Source organism: Haemaphysalis longicornis, unplaced genomic scaffold (genome assembly GCF_048455015.1).
Source record: "Haemaphysalis longicornis isolate Haplotype H1 unplaced genomic scaffold, Haemaphysalis longicornis Haplotype H1 scaffold_1, whole genome shotgun sequence".
In the NCBI taxonomy this organism is placed as follows: domain Eukaryota; kingdom Metazoa; phylum Arthropoda; class Arachnida; order Ixodida; family Ixodidae; genus Haemaphysalis; species Haemaphysalis longicornis.
Genome location: NW_027526203.1, coordinates 302,310,795 through 302,329,090, shown reverse-complemented (window position 1 = coordinate 302,329,090; position 18,296 = coordinate 302,310,795). Strand labels below are relative to the sequence as shown.

Here is an 18,296-nt window from a genome sequence, read left to right as displayed (position 1 = left end):
TTATTTATTGATTACGTTACTAACAAATGAATTTGTAAAATATACGTTTAGGTCTAGATATGAGTAAAACATTTTCGTCTACGAAGAATGTTCGGGTAGCTGAGGCTCTAGTCGACTTTGCAGACCGTAGTGACCGTGGTCCGGCTCAGCTGGTCCGGCAGCCGAAGTAATCGAAGCGCTCACTGCTGCAGCTACTGCGTTTACTACAGTGGTTAGCGAGAGTGGCGAGAGGTTCATTCGGTGGCTACGAATACTACAACTACAGCGCTGCATCTTCATCGGCTACACGGCTACAGCACTACTACAGTTGCTACAGTCATTCTACGGCCAGTGGCTTGCAGCCGCACTTCACGCAGCCCCGTTGCGCTGCAGTCGACGCTTGTGTGTGGCCTAGTGTCAGTTCGCAGCCCCACGTTTTAAACTCGAGTTTCTTTCATTGAAACAGTCTCCAAAATGGGGACCTTAAAGCTGTCGAACAGGAGGACTGTTTCCCTTTTGCTTTGCCTGTTGCTTCAAGGTAAAGAAAATTGCGAGGAATGTTTGTGGCATGTCTGTAAACGCTTTGTAGTAGAGGCTCAGTTAAATTCTTTGCCTTTACCTCGATAAAAATGGGCATTTAACAGTGAATGGTTTTGTACGTGCGCTTTTCTGTAAAGGCTATATATTTGTCTTAAACAATCCTATACGTCATGCGTGGTTTCGGTTGCACGACCATTGTGCAACTTCATCATGTGGGATTGGAATGAAGGGCTCATAATATGAGCACTCCGTGAGGCCTGCTATGCCAGAGTTCGATTAAGGAAAAATCACTTCTTGAATATACCACGAAGAGTTCTAGTAATTACTTAGTGGTACACAGAAGTTTCGAAATGAGCTGTTATGTAAATCACAGATAAATTCAGCAGTATACACAGAAAATAAGGTTCGCTACTCGGGTGATGTCCGAGGCAGTGAAAATGAAAAATTGGATGAGCGAGATTCACATTAGGCTAAGTGAGATACTGCAGGAATAACCGAAGGCTTGCACTGATTTTGCAATATCTCTTTGTGAGCACTGCACAGTTCATTCCTAACAATGCCCAACTGATGAAGAGTGGGCGAGTAGATTTGGACTTGACTGCTGTGTTGTTAGCACTCATACCCCAGTCTTTGTGACGTCTGCTTGCTAGCAGTTATTCAATACCTGTTAAGATGTCAATATATATATATATATATATATATATATATATATATATATATATATATATATATATATATATATATATGTATATATATATATATATATATATATATATATATTGCAGTTAAGCTGTTGCTGCTACCTATACTTTAACATTCCATGACCGTTGCGTTGTTGATGCAGAAAAAAACCCTGAGAGACGCCTTGGACTTCTTGCATGTATTATAGGTGGCAGCCTAACTGGCCAGTTACCTCGAGTGGGTATGTTGACACCACACCCAACATGAATCAGTAAATTGGCCCATGGGCCTCTAGTGGTTATCCCCACTGGTCAATCCCGCTGAGCGGGTGTGTGTGAGAATTGTGGCTGAATATTTGGACCCTGCAGCAAGTAGGAATTACTGAATCGGCCGTGAGCTTCTGACAGCAACTGTCATCGTCATTGTACAATCCCTCAACCAAACTAACCCGGTGCCAACAACACAAGCAAAGACACCCAAAGAACCAACATGTGGCAATCAGCTGTTGAATACCCCAATCAGTGGGTAATGAAGGAACAAGTCATGCACAAAATCGTTAAAGCTTACCATATTACTTTTAATAATGAGAAGGGAATTAGCGTACCATTGTCTGTGCTGTGTTTAGGATACGTGATGTTTGTGTACAGTGCAGAACATCGGTGATTGCAGCCGACTGCAACAAGGTATATATTAGTGTAACTACTTGTATGGTTGGCAGATCTTCTTCTATTGGGTATGGTATCCAGAGCCAGATAATTAGCTCAAGTATATGTGTTAAAGGGTTATCATTAACATATTGTTGCAAGGCAACGCTTCTGTTAGGTCATTCTAGCCATGATCCTTGCGAGAAGAGAGCTTTTGAGGGACTAGTTGACTCTCCATCAAGTTGCAAGGGAACAAAGACGGAATGAGAGAATTGATACAAAGTCTTTGAGAGTTCAAAGACGCCCCTCTGAAGCCTTTCCTTGATTTCATTGAAATTTATTCTCTTTCTGTCCCTTGCACCTCTTCAGTAATGATGTGGTCTTTGCCTTGTGTGTGCTGTTTTCCACTTGTCATATAGTGTCACTTGGTAGCATTCTTAAATAATTATTTCCACCCTAATTGTTTCGCAAAATGATTTACGAATTTGTATATCAAGTTATGATTATAATAGCCACTGCATCAATAGGGTAGTGCACGTTTATCCCAAAATTTTGTAAACCCAATTAGAAAGTGGAAGTACCCTGTGGTTTTTTTTGGCAAAATTGGGACTATCTTGGGTTTCATCGGAGTAGATACATAGGAAACAAGACATGTAGCAAGCTGACTAGCTCAGCTGATGCTGAGCTTTTGGAACTAGCCAAAGCACACGTGGTTGTCAGCTGTTTTGTACGAACTGCCAGGGAGTGAAGACATTATGTTTGGTACATTGCACCTGCTACCTAGATATCATTGTCTTAGACATGTCTTATGAATGTAGGATAGCTGTTCACAACCGCACCCCTCCCCTTCTGTGTTTAACTTGTACTTGCAGCCGTAGGAAGTTGAAGCTCACAGGTATGAAGGAAAATGCAGTCTGCTTTCCTGCGGCTGTTTGCCATAGGTTAAATTGTTAAATAAGCCAAATGAGCAGGAAGTATTTGGCTTGTTTCTAAGGGAGGCAAAGCCTAAAGAAGTTGCTTCACATGAACTGCATGGTTAGACAACATTGGTTATCAGAGTCTATTGTGATGTTTCAGCAAATCCGTACCGCCACTTGGGAGACGTTAACAGTGGTGTAGTGCAGTGGTAGTGGCTCTGGCAGGCAGGATTAGGCATTCCTACTCTTATCACCGATAAGAGTAGGAATACCTAACAGGTTTCCGTGGAAGGAATTGTCAATTTTCATAAGTTTTTTCCTTGGAGGCTAGCAACCAAGATGGGAATGCAGTTGCACTACAGAAAAGGCGGTAAATTTTGTTTTTGTAGCAACTAAAACAAATGTTTAAATTGGTAGTTCTTAATTTACTGTAGGATTTCTAATTTACTCTTGGATAGCAGTTTTTACCGACCGCACACTTAAATTTGGGAACTTTGGCTAGGTGAAAAAATTTATCCCTATCCCATCAAGTTTCTCTAACTGCTCCCTATTCTATTTTGCCTGCAGGCGGTGTTTTTGCGGCCAAGCTTGGCCTGGAGGACGCGCAACCACTCCCGACAGGGGACGTTCAGCAAAAGAGCCCCGCCAATGATGCGAAGGAGAAAGAAACTGTTGCTGCCCCACTTGAAGCCACTGCCGAGGCGAAAGGGCCTCTTCCTACAGGGCACACAGTCGATGCTGGTCCAGAAAAGCCTGCTGGGGACGGTGAAGGGGACAAAGGGAAAAAGCAACCGGTTGTCGCGCCTCACCCTGTCTCGGCGGATGCTCAGCAGCTGCCAGGGGCTGAGCTTTCAGCGGGCCCTCCAGCAGCAGTGGCACAGGGCCCCGTGCAGCCGCAGCAGGGCCACCCACCGCCCCAGGCAGGAGCAGCACTGGACGTGTCTGCAGGCAATCAGGCACCCGAAAAAAGCCACGCAGGTAAGTGCGGGGTGGGCCCGCTGCTGGTTGCCTCGTGTCTATGGGAAGGCCACGCAGCTTACACCAGCGGTTCACAATGGCTAGCCTTCCTTGCCACGTGCAAACAATGAGCGTGGCGTGCCCGACCTTGTCTGGAAGCGGCGATCAACGGTGTTCCATACCAGCAGCTGCAGCCTCTGTGTTTCACGCCTGCCAAAGGAATCTCAGCCTTGTAAAGGGGGCAAATAGAAATTGTCCACAATTTCTTGTGTGGCAGATGGGCGAGGTATATCTTTTGCGAAGCCTCATTATGCCTTGTTTGAACAAATTAGTATTTACCTTCTCAAAACAGAAACGAATTATCTATAGTTTTCCACCAAACATATTTTTCCCTCTGTTGCTGATGGCAGTAAACGTGAATTTATTTTTGAGTATTTGTTGGCTTATGGGTGCATGGCCTCCAGCAGTGTGAAGGTTTATATGAGTTTGTCTTTAATGAGGACTTTGCAGCGCACCTATGGAACGTGTGCATCTGCCTGTAGTGCAAATTCAAGGCATTTATAAAGAAGAATTAAATGTTACCTTCACCTGGTGTAGCGGGTTTTGAACCAAGCCCTTTGGTCATTAAACACACATGGAGTGCAAACAGCACAACAAAGAGAACATGGACAACTACTCGTCCTGTGTCTTTGTTGTCCTGTTTGTGTAAAGACTCTTCCATCTCTCTAATGTGCTAGGGTGAAGGTATATGATGTTCAAACAAAAGCTGTCAACAAATTGTGTAGTTATCCTATGGCCCCAAGCCAGCTGTAATGGGTGCATTGCCACAATGTCTCTTGTCTCTGGACAAAAGGTGTCCTGTGTGGGTGCCACCAGTGTTCCAGAATGCATTTTCTGCATTTCAGCTACTTCACCACAACAGCCACAAGAAACGAAGCATGTTTTGCACCCCGAAGATGCACAGAAAAGCCCTAGCTCCACGCATGTAGCTGGTCCAGGACAAGCACCTGGTGATGACCAAGCTCCGGGCAATGACCTGGCTAATGCCGGTACAGCGACCCACAATGCCAACCAAGCCAAAGAAAGTGTTGGAGCCAACCTTCCAGCTTCGCAAATGCCAACAAGTGCACCTACCACAAAGACAACAAAGTCTGCACCTACTACCACTGTTGAGCCAAGTGGACCATCCCCTGCTGAGCCAAGTAGACCATCCCAGGGTGAGGTTGCTTTTGTGCTTTTTGCTTGTTGCTTGTCTGGTCCTCCTACATCAAGTGCTGGAAGTCAGGGGTAGAAAAAATATATACATTTGCTTCTTTGGTCAATTGCAAACCATGGACCCCTTGACCGTCAAGCGAGCACGCTATTTGCTGTGCACGGAATCAGCGTGTTTTCTACGTGCACAGAGTTTGAGGAGGCAGCTGCTAGTCACATTTTGCTGTGGGGGCTGTGGTTGCAAGGATGCACTGCGCACTGAGGCATAATTTGAGATCTTTCTCCGATTAAGTGGGTGTGGTGCTGCTGTGGGCACCATCGTTTCTAGGTGCTGTCAGCAAGCTGCTGTAAACACATTGCATGCTGGGGGATGAGTGCGTTGTTTACTTGTGTGTGATTGAATTGGATTGGAGTAGCTCGTGGAGCCCAGGCAAGCACCAATCGTGATGCTATTTTTTTTGGTGAGGAAAAATGTTGGTCAGTAGCGTTGCCATTCGTATTTCATGTATGCAACCAAATCGCTTAGCAATTTGTCCTAGTTTTTGTGCTATTCTTTCCAGGGCTTATAAAAGCCAATGTAGCCAAATTTTTTTTCATGGCTATGGCTTGGAGGTTTATGTTCTTGGAAATCTCTCTTCAGGCAGTTGCTAAATCCGGCCGATCTGTTTTATAAAAAAAAACCAAAAAAAAAACCAAGCACATTCTGCTGCACTTATTGCTAAGGCGAGCATACAAATTATGAAATGTGTTTATTATTTTTGTGCATACTTGTTTTTATTCTATATTCATGAAATATGGTAGTTTTCCTTTCCTAATTTGTTCTGCTCACTCTAACTTGACATGTTTTAAAGGAGCCATGAAGAGAAAACAAAAGTTTGTTTTATACGAAAGATTAGGTGTTTTATAGTACCCCAAGTGCTTTCCCGGGAAGCAAATGATGCTTTATTCACTGAGAAATAAGGCAATTTAAGCCAAAATTTTAAATCTCCCGCTAAATTGCACATTTCGTGACGTGAACAATGGCGTCATTCGAGCTGGTCCATGAAACAGATACTTATTAGTATGTCGACTCCCTATAGCACCCACACGCGGGAGTCAGACAGGAACTGGAACTCGTGCCGAAACCGAGACGGCGGCCATTTTAAAAATACCAGTAAAACCTAGTGCACCCGCAGCCCTAGTCATGGAATCGCCTGATCCGGACAACAAAACTCTCGCCGAGGAGCTCAGGCTTGCATTTAACAACCTCACACCACTTGAACGCTCAATGCTTCTAAGTGCACGAGCGGCAGGAGTTGTGGGATACACGGATAGACCGGAAAGCGACCATTCCGCGATACCCACAACAGACAAACGCCAAGCCGTCGGCACCGCTGCCTCATCAGCCCCGTCGCGACGGACGAATACAGACTGGTACGTATGTGCCGTATTTTTATTGCGGTTAATGACAGTTCAATTTCACTAGCAGTATCGCTTATGCCAGTTGGCCGGTGTCGTGTATGGAAAGCCGTTCGCGCGAGCTCTCTGCTCCGACCAGAAAGATATGAGCGTCAATGCGTGGTATGTACAGTTTTTTTTCCCTAAGCTCAGAGCGCTTTGACGGCGATTTGACGAAGTCGGCGACAAGCGGCGGCATGTCCCAGGAGTGAGCTAACGTAAGGGTCCCTGCCGCAATCACTTCGTCGGAAATGAAGCGAGCACACTCGTACTTCCTTTAGCTCCCTTTCTCCTCTGTTTGCAAAGTTCGCAAAACGTAGCGACTTGCTTCGCCAAGGTTCGTCGTTGGGCAGCACATGAAAGGAGATCTCTTCACCGGCGGGGATGTCGCACTCCCTCGACGATTTGCCCGTACTACATGGGCATTTCAAAACGTAGCAACGAAATTTCATTGTAAAGTACTCGAACAAACTGAAGTTTTCAGTGGCTGTAAACTGGAAACGAGCTCCTAACAATAGCAGCAAGCTAACACCATTCCGAAACTGCGACGACTGTCACTATCTCGTCGCTGCTTGCTGTTCCTTACTCCCCTCTTTTCTATTTTTACCTTTGCTGGTTGGCGATATGACGGCCAACCTCCTGTCAAGGGTTCAGATACCAAGCAAGGTCGCGGCTGTGCGTTCTGGAACGGTTCGTTGGCCCCGAAGAGCCTCGAACCCGAAAATTCGTCTGCGTGACGGTGAGATGTCGAGCTCGGCCGGCGGTAGTTTCGTACGCATTGGCGTACACGTTTGCGTGTTTGTTCGGAACTTTACCCGTTTACTCCATCGTTCTTAGTGTCATCAAAGGAATGTGCAGTATGCTTAACGGGCATATAGCTCACTATGCAAACTGGTAAGCCCTGCCTAACTTGCGTTTGCTTTTGCCGGCCTCCGCCAATCGCAGAGCATTCTAGTGTGACATCATAGGTTCTGTTGCGGGGAATGATCTGGTGGGTCGCATGGTCATTCCCTTTTTTCCTAATTATGTAGCTTATTTAAGCGAAGTTTGCGTTAAAAGTGGTGTCAGTATGGTTCTAACGAGACAATCTTTCGAATGAACCAAACTTGTGTTTTCTCTTCATGGCTCGTTTAAACAGTGATGCTAATTTAGCTACAAAGGTGTGTTGCCAAAGCAAATGGCTCCAGAGTTTTCTGCTTACCAGCATCTTAATTGGTTTGCTGAAATTTTCCCACTAATTTGTCTACTTTTGCAAATTCTATAGCCAATACACACGACTGGTCCCTTTTGTGCCCTTGACGAGGCGCCCAGTGGATGCGACACTGGTCTTCATGCTGAAGGGAGCACCAGTTGTGGTCATAAAAAAAAAGTGCTTGCCCAAAGATGTGTGGAATGAAGTAGTGTGTTTGACTTTGACATCATCCCGAGCCTGCCGTCTGGTTTGCTCATCATTTCCGAGCACAATTTGTCGACCTTGTTTTCACTGCATGACCAGGCAAACTTTTCAGCTTAGCTTGATGCGGAAACTGCCTCGTGCAGTAATGCGTGACAAAAGCCAGTGTTGGTATGTAAAGGCCAGCTCAGACGTTCTCAAGCAAGACCAATTTCTCTTCAGCTTGCATTTTTAAAGTGAAGCTTTAGAGTTCTCACTGATGGCATCTGTAACGCGAAAACGCTGAAGTTAAAGAAAAAAAAAGTGCTTCCGGAGGCCGGAATCAAACCTGGGTCCCTTGCGTCGTGTAGCCGCCGTCTATCCGATTGCTCCATTTCGACATGGCCGAAGCGGTTTGGAATGCTTTTGATTTTTGTACTCTGCTTCCTGTGGCTGCTGTCGATAAATGATTCTCACCCTCGTTTTAAGCTCACAGTCAAGTCAGCTTCATGCAGGGAGACTGTGAAGCTCTTTTAGGCACATTCTGTTCTCTTCCAGGAGGGATGCAGGGGGAAGGGACTGAGGACGGAAATTTCTCAAGCCGAGGCAGGCTAGTGCATGTGACAGTCCGCATTTCATATAGCGAAAGAGTGTGAATAATTTCTTAATAAAATAGAGGACGTGATTTAACTTCGCACAATTGTAGTGCAAATGGAAAGGGGGAAATACTGTTGTTGAGCAAAAATCTGTTCACAGCAGGGCGTTACTATAGGCTGCTTGTCACTTAGGGAGCACTTGCAGTGCTCTGGCTATTTTATTTTTGGAATCCCTTTTTTAAGTCAATGCATTAAAATATTCAGAATTAACAGGTTCACGCTAGAGGTATTCTTTGCTTCCACTTTCCCTGCAGATAAAGAGCTGCCGAATACCAAGCCTACCAAGACGTTGCTCGATGTGGCCAAGGACTCTGATGGGGTACCTCCTCCTGGTCCAGGTTGGTCACGCCTCCTGTGCCCCGTCTTGTTTCAAATTCCCCGTCTTGTTTCAAATTTCTTCGTTAAATTTCTTCGTTCGTTTTCTGTACCAACAAGCTCCCTAGGCTGTACCTGCAAATTTAACGTGAAGTAAGCAAGAAATGTGGATGTGCCAGAAAACATGCCAAACCCTTACTAAAATGCTCCACAGAAGTCATCTACAAGATACCGCTGACACATGGAAGAGCCTGTACTATGGGCCATACAGGTCACTGTATCCATGTCTGCACAATAGAATATCAGTGTTGTGAATGGGCCAAGGACCACGCAGGCGGAGACGAACGCTGTTTAACACGTTGACGCTATATTTCACGAGATGAAGAACAAGCACAGGACGGGAGCATAAGATGCGATGGGGAAAGCAAAACACAGTCTGTCGGTACACAATACACTCTGGCAGTTCGGGAGGTCTGAGGACAATGCCGGGTGCGATTAAGCTCACATTCCGTCGATGCGTTTCTGGCAGCTCAACAGCAGGAACGGCAGCGCCCGACAGCCGGAGCGGAGTGTAGCAATTGGTGCACCAGTACTACGATGACGGTGCGTGGGCAGACGCGCTCTCAAGCCTTGACAACGGGTGACAACGGTCTTGTTCCAGGTGGCCCGTGGACCAGGCGTCCCACGGGGTTGTTTCCCACGAACCGCGCCCTGTTCCGCCGCTTGCCTTAGAGCCGTCGTCGTTCCACCCTCGCGATTCCGACACCGCGTGGCTGCTCCTCCTCGTCGTCGTTGCTGCATATCCTGCTGGTTCAATGGCGCGGTCAACCGCTCGCGTGGCCATTCATCACAATCAGCTTTTGCTAAATAGACAAGAAGGCACACGTTTGCCCGTGCAGTGTAGTGCGTGCATGCATTGTGTGAACGACGACTTGGTAGAATTGTGTCAACGACACGTCGGTGTCTCTCTTTCCTTCTGAAATGGAATGGGCCTGCGTCTGGGTGTTCATCTATATTCATTTTTATGCTCACCCACGTGAGACTTGCTTTTTCAGGCATATGGGGCTTCTGCCTTGCTGCCTTTCTGTGTTTATAGGTGAATGAATTCGGGTGGGATGATGGCACCCGTCTCGTCATCTTCCTCTGTGCCATCATTTTTCGCACTTGTTATTAGTTGTAGATAGCTGCTGGAGATTGTGAGCTCCCCTCTAGCTTGTGGCAAGGGCAGCAGCGCTTGTTATTTGGTCCTCTTTGACACTCTCACTTCTGTACGGCTGCATTTGACCCGAGATTGGCTAGCATGATAAATACAGGATAGTTGTATGTCCAAGACTGAACTGTAAACCTTCACTTTCTTTGTGATGGTAACAGTAAGCCGGGCACACTAGAGCAGGCAAGACAATGTGATGGCAGCTATGGTGACACGTGCAACACGGCGTGCATTGCGATGGGGCTGCACTTTGGGGCAGAGTTTCTGTAGTGCCTGCATTTCAACTTTACTGTTAAGATTTGTCAAATATTGGTAGGGGTTATGTGCACAAAAATCAGAAATTTGGTAGTGGTGAAAAAGTAATTACAGGTGCCAAAATTGACTCAACACGTTGCATTTTAGTGCTGACTGCACTTACCTATGCTGATGCTGCCACTTGCCCCTGATGTGCTGTTATCTGCTGATGAGCTCGCATGAAAAACAGAGGCAGGAAATTCATAGACCAATGACAGGTGACTGTAATCCTCTCAGAAGATGGGACGTGTGTGAGCCTGAGGGGGCTACGTGACTTAGCCAGACTTGGGCATATTGCAGTTGCCACAGAACTCCAACATGTCATCTCAGAACCAGTTTCACAGATGGCAGCGGTTTTGTATGGGGTCTGAAAAACCGTGATTGAAAGCAAGCTGCAACGAAAGCACATCAGCTTGAATCTGAGTGGAAGCAAGGTTTCATTGCTTTATTTGTCACCCTTGATGCAAATGTGTGAAATGAGCCACCTGTTTGCTGGCAAGTGCACTAACTGGCGCATCATCCAATAAACGAGCTGCATGCCTCTTCGTGCCATACCTTTTCTTTTGCAGCACTTTACCTTGTGTGATTTTGTGCCCAGACAGTTATTTTTAACTTAATCGTGCAAACAGCGCTAAAATGATTGGGCTGAAGAAATGAGACAGTATTTGTGTCACTTTGTTACTTCTGTCCGGTCTCTTTTGCACAGTCTGTCACCATAAGTGGCAAGTATCAAGCGGCCAAAGTTTCTACGCACCCTTCTAAAGTCCCTTTTAAACATTTAAAGGCAGGTAATGATCTTAGCACCTTGCTGTGATGCATGCGTGCTGTGTGTATCGCAAACCGGGTACCAAGCAAAATGTTTCCCTAGCTAGTGTTTGATTTGAGCTAGCTGCCAGCCATGGTTGAGAGGAGCCCTTGCCAACGTGTGTGTGTTGATGTGTGGCCAGTGGGCGTGGCAGACTACAGCCATGCGAGGGAGCCCGACTCGGAAGAAGAGCTCGAGCCGCTTGCCCCGAAGGAGCCGTCGTCTCCCGTGCTGGGTGGCGCAGTCTCCGTCGGGGCCCAGTCCGTGGCGGGGCCTGCTGGGGACAGCCGCCCAGAGAAGCCCCTGGACGCCTCGGGAGCCGCGGGCAGCGTCGCCTTCCCCCCAGCTCAGGACGACAGCCACTTCTTTGCCTACTTCCTGACGGCTGTCGTGCTCTGCGTGGTTGGATACCTGGCCTTCCACAACAAGCGCAAGGTGGGTCCTGGCACGCTGCTGCTCTCTGCGCATCCAGATGGGAGCTCCCTTCTCTTCTTTGGGGACAGAAGTGGGGGGACACAGGATTCGACCTGAAATTGTAAACACACTGTCACTGGGTTGCTCTTTCTCGCTCTCACACTGCGGTACAAGCATGCCACTATCACTACCAATGGCACTGGGGCTCTGCTTGGTTGCGAGGTCATGCATGGCTCAGATTCGGTTACCTTGTCATCAAGGCCATGCACAGGGAATACCCAAGCAACCAGTGCTGATCAAACTCTCTGATCACAGCCTTCATGGAGCAGATGGACTTCCTGTTGCTGGCTTGGCAGGGAACTGGGGTTGGGGAAAGGGGGTGGGGGGGGGGGGGGGGGGGGGGAAGGAATTATGCACTCTCATGTTAAATTTTAGTGCTGTCCACTTCCTGATTTTTATTGGTGGTTCTACTTTATGCCGATTGGTGTGTAAGGTGTCCATACCATTTCGCACTAAAAACTGGAGCATAAGCATAAGTGGATTCAACTGTGTGTTGTTAGCGGTCGTGTGAACTAAGCACCAGTGTTTTATATTGTTTGTTACAAGCTACTTGGACAAGACAAATTAGATGGCTTGATAACCCTACAACTTTGGGAAGGAGTAACAATGACAGCATCTGAAATATTCATAAGTATGATACGACAGTACCCTGCGCATGCTGAATTTGAGTGCTGTGCTTAAAGTTTCTTGTCTGCTGCCTCCCGCAACCTGGAGGTCTTGTGGTGCAGAGCATCATGCCTATCCCAGTGCTAACAACGACGTCGAGACTTGTTGTGAACAGTGTACCAGAAATAAGGCTTGGTGTGCAAGTTAGTTCCCACACCCTGTAAGTTAACATATTTTAGGTTGATTGATTTAAATTACTATTGATCTAGGGTGTTATCTTATTCATGTTATCTTGCAAACTCCTCTGTAAATCTGTCACAAAAATGCAAGAATTAGTGCAGCTGCTTCTGAACATTTTTTTTTTCCTTGTCAGCACTTCGGGGGAACCAGAATACAGCCATTGGCAACACTGGTTGTTCTGTATGAATCACAGAAAGGGGATTGGAAACGGACTGCAACCAGAGCCTTTGTGTGGCACATTAGAACACGGCCGCAGTGGCCGCTTTTCTGATGGAGGTGAAAAGTGAAAGCGCCCGTGTGCTCGAGATTTTGGCGCACGTCAAAGGTTCCCAGGTGGTCAAAATTAATCCGCAGCCCTCCCCTACGGTGTCCCTCATCGTCTGCGTGGTGTTGGCACGTTAAACCTCATAATCAATAAATAAAGCGCATTAGCGCTACTCATTTCAGTTTTAGTGTGTAAATGCTGCTGTCGAGAAAGAACGGCGAGGTTGCATTAGACCAGGGTTCTCTCCATGGTGGGCGGCAGTGGAAATTCCGCCCACTGTTCCCCTTCACCGCCCACTACCTTTGGAATGCTGCCCACTGCTCCGACTGACCAGTTTGAAATGCGCGCCTGAGGATCAATGCCAGTGGCAGCGGGCCACACCTCCCGCCATGTGGTTACGTGAAAAAGGGTCTGAACAAGTGGCTTTGAAGTCTCAGATTGCCTGCTGCGTGCAGCTCTTGGAGTTCGTGGTTGCGCTTGTCACTTTCTTATTTTGTTTGAGAGCTTCCACTTTCACCATGCTGTGGCACCACAATGCCTGGTATTTGATCAGAGGTGTTGAAGTTTTGTTATGAAAATTTGAAATTCCTAAATCCTTCCCCCCCCCCCCCCCCCCCCCCACGCCTTCATTCTCAATATGTCCACCTCTTGAAAATTCCTGAGGAGAGCCCTGCGTTAGACCTACTGTTGAGAATGCACCTGTGTCACCGTTTTACCTTTTCTTTTTTTTTTAACTTTGGTAGCGTGCTTGCATTTCAAATCTATGCCCGAGAGTAACTTGAGTTGTGCGCATGAAAACAATCCTTGGGGCAGAAAGCAGCGAAATGTGTGGCATGTTTAATTTGTCAGATTCCGCCGGTGAGTTGGAGCAGAGCGACAGCAGGCTTCAGGGCTTTTTTGTGTGTGCATGTGTGTGGCCTTTGCTGTGGAAGTGGTGTTGGTGTTTTCTTTTTCCCTCTTAGTTTTATTCACTCTAGGGCAGCTTGACTAAACAGCGTTTGAATGGTGCTTAGTGAACAAAGCAAAAAAAAAGTCGAGCAAAACTTCCCCGTGCTGGTGAATCTCATGGCGGGGCAATTCCCACCTGCAGATCTTGGCCCTGATTCTGGAAGGCCGGCACGAGCGCCAGCGGAGACACAATGGTCACTACCGCCGACTGGACAATGTGGACGACACCTCAGGCAGCCGCAAAGGCCGTGGAAGCTTTTAGGAGCCGCGGTTCACCACTGGTCCCGTTCAAGTACAAGAGCGAAGATGCAAACGGCGATTGTTGTCGGCAACTCGTGGCCACCCGCGGTTCCTGGTGCCCACTTCCCTTGCTAACTGCTCGGACGTACGCTCACTCCCGTGTGGGGCGCTTATGGAAAAGTAGCCTAGTTCTGTTGCGTAAGATTGCATCTATACAAGGACGGTGAATTCAGAGAAACGTGGCATATCTGTCCTCCGCACCTTGTTTACCACGTCCAAGCTCACGGTGCTGCGCTTGACAAGAGCTTGTGACTGGCTGCAGGGCATGTGAATGTGCCTTTAGTCGCACTTGCTGCTGTGTGTGCGTGTGAACGGGGTAGGGGCCGGTCTAGTCACAAACTCTAGTCAAACGCGGTGTTCCGGAGCAAACAGCAGCAACTGCGGCCTCTGTCGCCAACCCCTGCGCTCAAATAATGTGCTTGTGTAGTAGTTGTACTAGCACTTTGCTTGTTGTGCAGTGCAAGCTCCTGCGAGGTGTGCGGGCGTCATCGTTCTTGCCACTTTGAATCGGCCTATCATGCATGGGTTTTCACGAGTGGTCAGCATTCTAGGAGGGATAGTGGAGACAGAGGGAGGCCATGGGGGTTCATTGCACAGAGGAGTTCATTGGGGAGTGCAGTGCTTTTTTTGTGCGTGTTTCCTTTCAGTAGTTTCATACTTGCACCAACAGAAAAGGTGGTACTTGTGCACTGAAGTGATGCAACAGGGAACAATTGTTGCCTCGCACAGCTGATCAAATACTTGTTTCAATGGGACATGAAACTGTCTCAAACACAATAATTGAACAACTAAAAGAACTTATTGTTCTTCACCTTGCCAAGAGAGCAGTGTGTGCTTTTAAGAATGCGCAGAATGGCACATGACAAACCTTGTTCTATTTTGCTTTTGAGTTGTCACATTATTTATGGCTTGGCAGTATGTGAATATGTACAGTGCAGACAGAGAACCACGCAGGCAATCGTCTTGCCATTGACTATGGAGTTTATGCAGGTACTGGCTGTTTTCATATTTCTGTGTGTTTCGAATATCCGAGCCCACTGTGGATACCTGTAGGGCCCTTCTGCAAACCTTAGGATGTGTGAATAGGAAATGCTTGCGCTTTTAAAGACTAAAAGGCAAATGGCAAATTAATGCAAATTTTAGGTATTTGTGCCGTAAAAGGAAATGATAATCATTCTCCTTAAGAACACTGTTGCAAATACCATTGGAACATTACTTGCTTTTTTTTTTCTCCCATTACTTGTGCTTGCATGGCAGAGCAAACAAATGTTATTCTTGTGTTGACATGAGAAAAACCTTCCACTGCACAAGAAATTAGGCAGAGAGTACTTTTTGTTGACACAGAGGAACATTCTCTGGTAATTGCATTTAATTGTTTACGGGTGGTCTGCAATGTTCTCAGACATGTGGGTGCAGTTTTTTTACTACTAATTGTTATCCTGTAATAACATAGTGGTTGTATAAGGCTGTATGGTTTTGGGTAATGAAGCGATCCTTCAAAAATTTTGAAAATGATTTGGCAACTAGATGCACGTGTATAAAATGAGCACGCCCCAGTAGATCTGTGGTGGCAAGCAGACCTCCTACCTAAGCTGACACCCTGGGCTTGTGAAGCCTTCTGGTTTCCTTCCCAGTGATGCAACGTGCAGTTGCACAGTGTGGTAGTCTGCGTGATTGGTCCGGCACTTCAGTCTCGTTGCCTCTTTTGACGAAAAGTTGGGTGCCATGCAAGATTGCTAGAGCAATCGTTACTTGATGCATTTTATAAAAATCAGTGCCCACATGGGCGAGCAGACTCACACAGTGTTTCTGACCAGGACAGAGGCAAATTGTCACCACTAGTCAACTGAAGGGTAGATGGGGGATTTGGGTATAAGAGTGCTCCTAGGCCAGTGTTTCTTGGAGACTGGTTAATTACTGCGAGTAGCCGATTACCGTTTGTTAAATGGCTTTAAGCAGTGCATGTTGTCGTAGCAGTTCACAGGAGGAACTGGTATGAAATAAAGCAGGAACATTGTTGGGGTGCAGTGTTGTCTCCCAATTGCCTGTTTTGCTTAACGATCATTGAACTTTATGCCTGTGTGTGTTCTTGGCCTGATTTTCAGACAACAGGGGTCGTCACATAAATGCCTCATGGCCAATGTTCCTTATGTTGCAAGAGCAAAAGCATTGCCACAGCAGTTCTTTGAGGTTCAGTGAACAAATCGCCAAGTGTGGCGATTTGTTTTGGCCACCTTCTGATGATCACAAAGTGCAGCATGCCACAGTGCAATGGTAGTGCTGTATCCTCCTTCGCTTGGGGACATTGCACAACACCTTGTGCAAACGTGTGTTCTCTTGGTTGTGCTTGTTTGCTGCCCCTTTTGCTTTTCGTTGTGGCATGTTGTTTACGAAGTGGCTGCCAAGGCAGTTCTTGGTGCGTGATGGGAACCTTTATTGCATTACACGGCTTGTAATGCTGCAGTGTAACATCGCAAGTGTGGTGGGTATGAACAGATGTTTGTTTTATTTAATGGTGCAAATGATGAGAAAGACATTGGTGTGGTTTTACTTTTTTCGAATGCCGTCAGTCCTCCGCAATTAGGGTTCGGTACAGCCTCATGGTGCAAGTGTAGAAATTCCAAACTGACCTGCCCAATCTGCTGCTTAGGTGTCCAGAAAAAGTTAGTAGCATTTTGAATGGGCTTGTGCAGGGGTGTTAAGAAGTTTGCACTGCAACTGGTGCTTAGTTGTCCACAGGAACTGCACACTTGCATTTCAAATAGAAGAGTGCAGGACGTGCAAGAAAGAGAACGCACAGCTCTGTGCAAAGAGGCAGGCGTGTTTGCTCAGCTCATTGGGCAAACATGCTGCGAGTAGCAACTTGACACTCCCAGTAAGGATCCCCACTGGGCATGCCAAGTTGGTACACTTGCATTTCCTTGGGTGTGTGCACACTTGTTCACTCTCCCCTTGCTTGAGGTTCCCAATTTGTTCTTTGTTTGCGTTTCATAAAGTATGCCAAATTTCACCATTCAGGCTTTGTCGACATTGCAGTGTTCCTTCATAGGATGTATGAAGCCTGCTGGGTGTTGTAAATACTGTACCATAATGCGAAGCAAGCATTAGTTCCCCAACGAGTGCATGCAATAAACTTGTTCATCCATTCGAAGGGTGTTGTGGAGTTCAGTCTTGTGGAAGGGACAAGCGCAACGAAGGTAAACGCACTGGCGCTTGAAATTGGCTCATTTATTATCGGTTGCTCACCGTGATGTCAGCAGGCGACAAAATAAACGGGCCTGCCATCACTTCCGCTGACGCGGTGGGCAACGGAAACCAGTACAGTTCGCGTGACGCTGCTGCGTGCGAATACACACTTGGGAGGAGACAAGAACGAAGAATTTTCAGCGCACAACAAAAACGGCCCGTGCTGAAGGAAAATCGGCAAACGGCAGTGTACGACCGCGGCTCTAGACGACCGTAGCCGTAGCAGCGGCAGCTGCCGGCGTTGCCCGCTGGACCATGAGCTTCCCGTAGCCGCCCCGGCCCGAGTCAAAGTCGGTCCTGTACTCGTCGCGCACCTGACCGCCGCTCTTGCCGCGGCCGTACTGGCGTCCTTCGATAAAGCCGGCGTCCCAGTCGGTTCGAATGACGCGGTTGTCCAGCTTCGTGCCGTTGACGTAACGCATGGCGTTTTCGGCATCCCCGCGCGTGTAGTACTCGACAAAGCAGAATCCACACGGTGTCTTGTTGTATCGGTCGAGGCCCATAACAGCCTTCTTCACATCGCCACACTTGGAGAATAATTCGTATATCTGCTCCTCAGATGTGTAAAAGGACATGTTGCCGACGTAGAGCGTGCAGCTCGACTGGAGGAGACGCTCTTGTTCTGCTCGACTGCCCTTGAAGTGCTGGTCGCGGTACGAACTTAGTTCACCACCTGACATTGTTGTTGCTTAGGCGGTCGCACAATTTTCCCGCATGAAATGAATCAAGCTGACGCAAAAGACAGCGCACACAATGGCGACGGTCGCTACGACCTGGATCCAGCGGTGATGATAATGATCTGGTTCAATGGTTTGTTGCCGTTGTCATAGAGGAAGAATTTTTTTCTCTACGTCGTTGGTGCGTCCATATAAAAAAATGTGCTTTTTCTTTCCCTTGTCTTTATTCCCGCCACAGTACCGCAGTGGCTTAATACCAGAAAGAAAGAAAAACTTTTGTTTCCTACTTCGGCTCCGAAACATATTTTCCCATGGTGCAATGAGTGGCGCGTGCTTCAAAAATGTGTTTGTGCGCTAGCTAGGTTGTTGTAGGTAACCTGTTTGTACTGATTAGTGTACGCGAATAAATTATTGTATTTGATTGTACCCGTCAACGTTACTGGATTAGCATAGGGATCAGGCTGACCGTTTTCAGTTGTGTGGCCTTGCCCACCGAGTAGGGCTTGGAACCCTCTACCGCT

At 47.2% G+C, this 18,296-nt stretch overlaps 1 protein-coding gene and 1 pseudogene across 1 annotated transcript; one reads left to right on the top strand and one right to left on the bottom strand.

Moving 5' to 3' along the window:
- Nucleotides 1-141: 141 nt before the first annotated feature.
- Nucleotides 142-17,003, top strand: LOC144149481 (uncharacterized). Its single transcript, XM_077681068.1, has 6 exons — nt 142-517; nt 3,329-3,739; nt 4,624-4,935; nt 8,650-8,733; nt 11,162-11,454; nt 13,695-17,003. The coding sequence occupies exons 1-6, from the start codon at nt 454-456 to the stop codon at nt 13,812-13,814; spliced, it is 1,284 nt and encodes a 427-aa protein (XP_077537194.1). The 5' UTR covers nt 142-453; the 3' UTR covers nt 13,815-17,003.
- A 56-nt stretch (nt 17,004-17,059) lies between these two features.
- On the bottom strand, nt 17,060-17,894 carry LOC144149511 (nuclear cap-binding protein subunit 2 pseudogene; annotated as a pseudogene).
- Nucleotides 17,895-18,296: the final 402 nt, after the last annotated feature.

What these genes read in the sequence shown, in the direction of transcription:
- LOC144149481 (XM_077681068.1), top strand. Translation starts at nt 454, where the DNA reads ATGGGGACCTTAAAGCTGTCGAACAGGAGGACTGTTTCCCTTTTGCTT. An exon ending in ACCCGAAAAAAGCCACGCAG is followed by an intron (nt 3,740 to 4,623) that starts GTAAGTGCGGGG and finishes TCTGCATTTCAG; the next exon opens with CTACTTCACCACAACAGCCA. An exon ending in GGTACCTCCTCCTGGTCCAG is followed by an intron (nt 8,734 to 11,161) that starts GTTGGTCACGCC and finishes ATGTGTGGCCAG; the next exon opens with TGGGCGTGGCAGACTACAGC.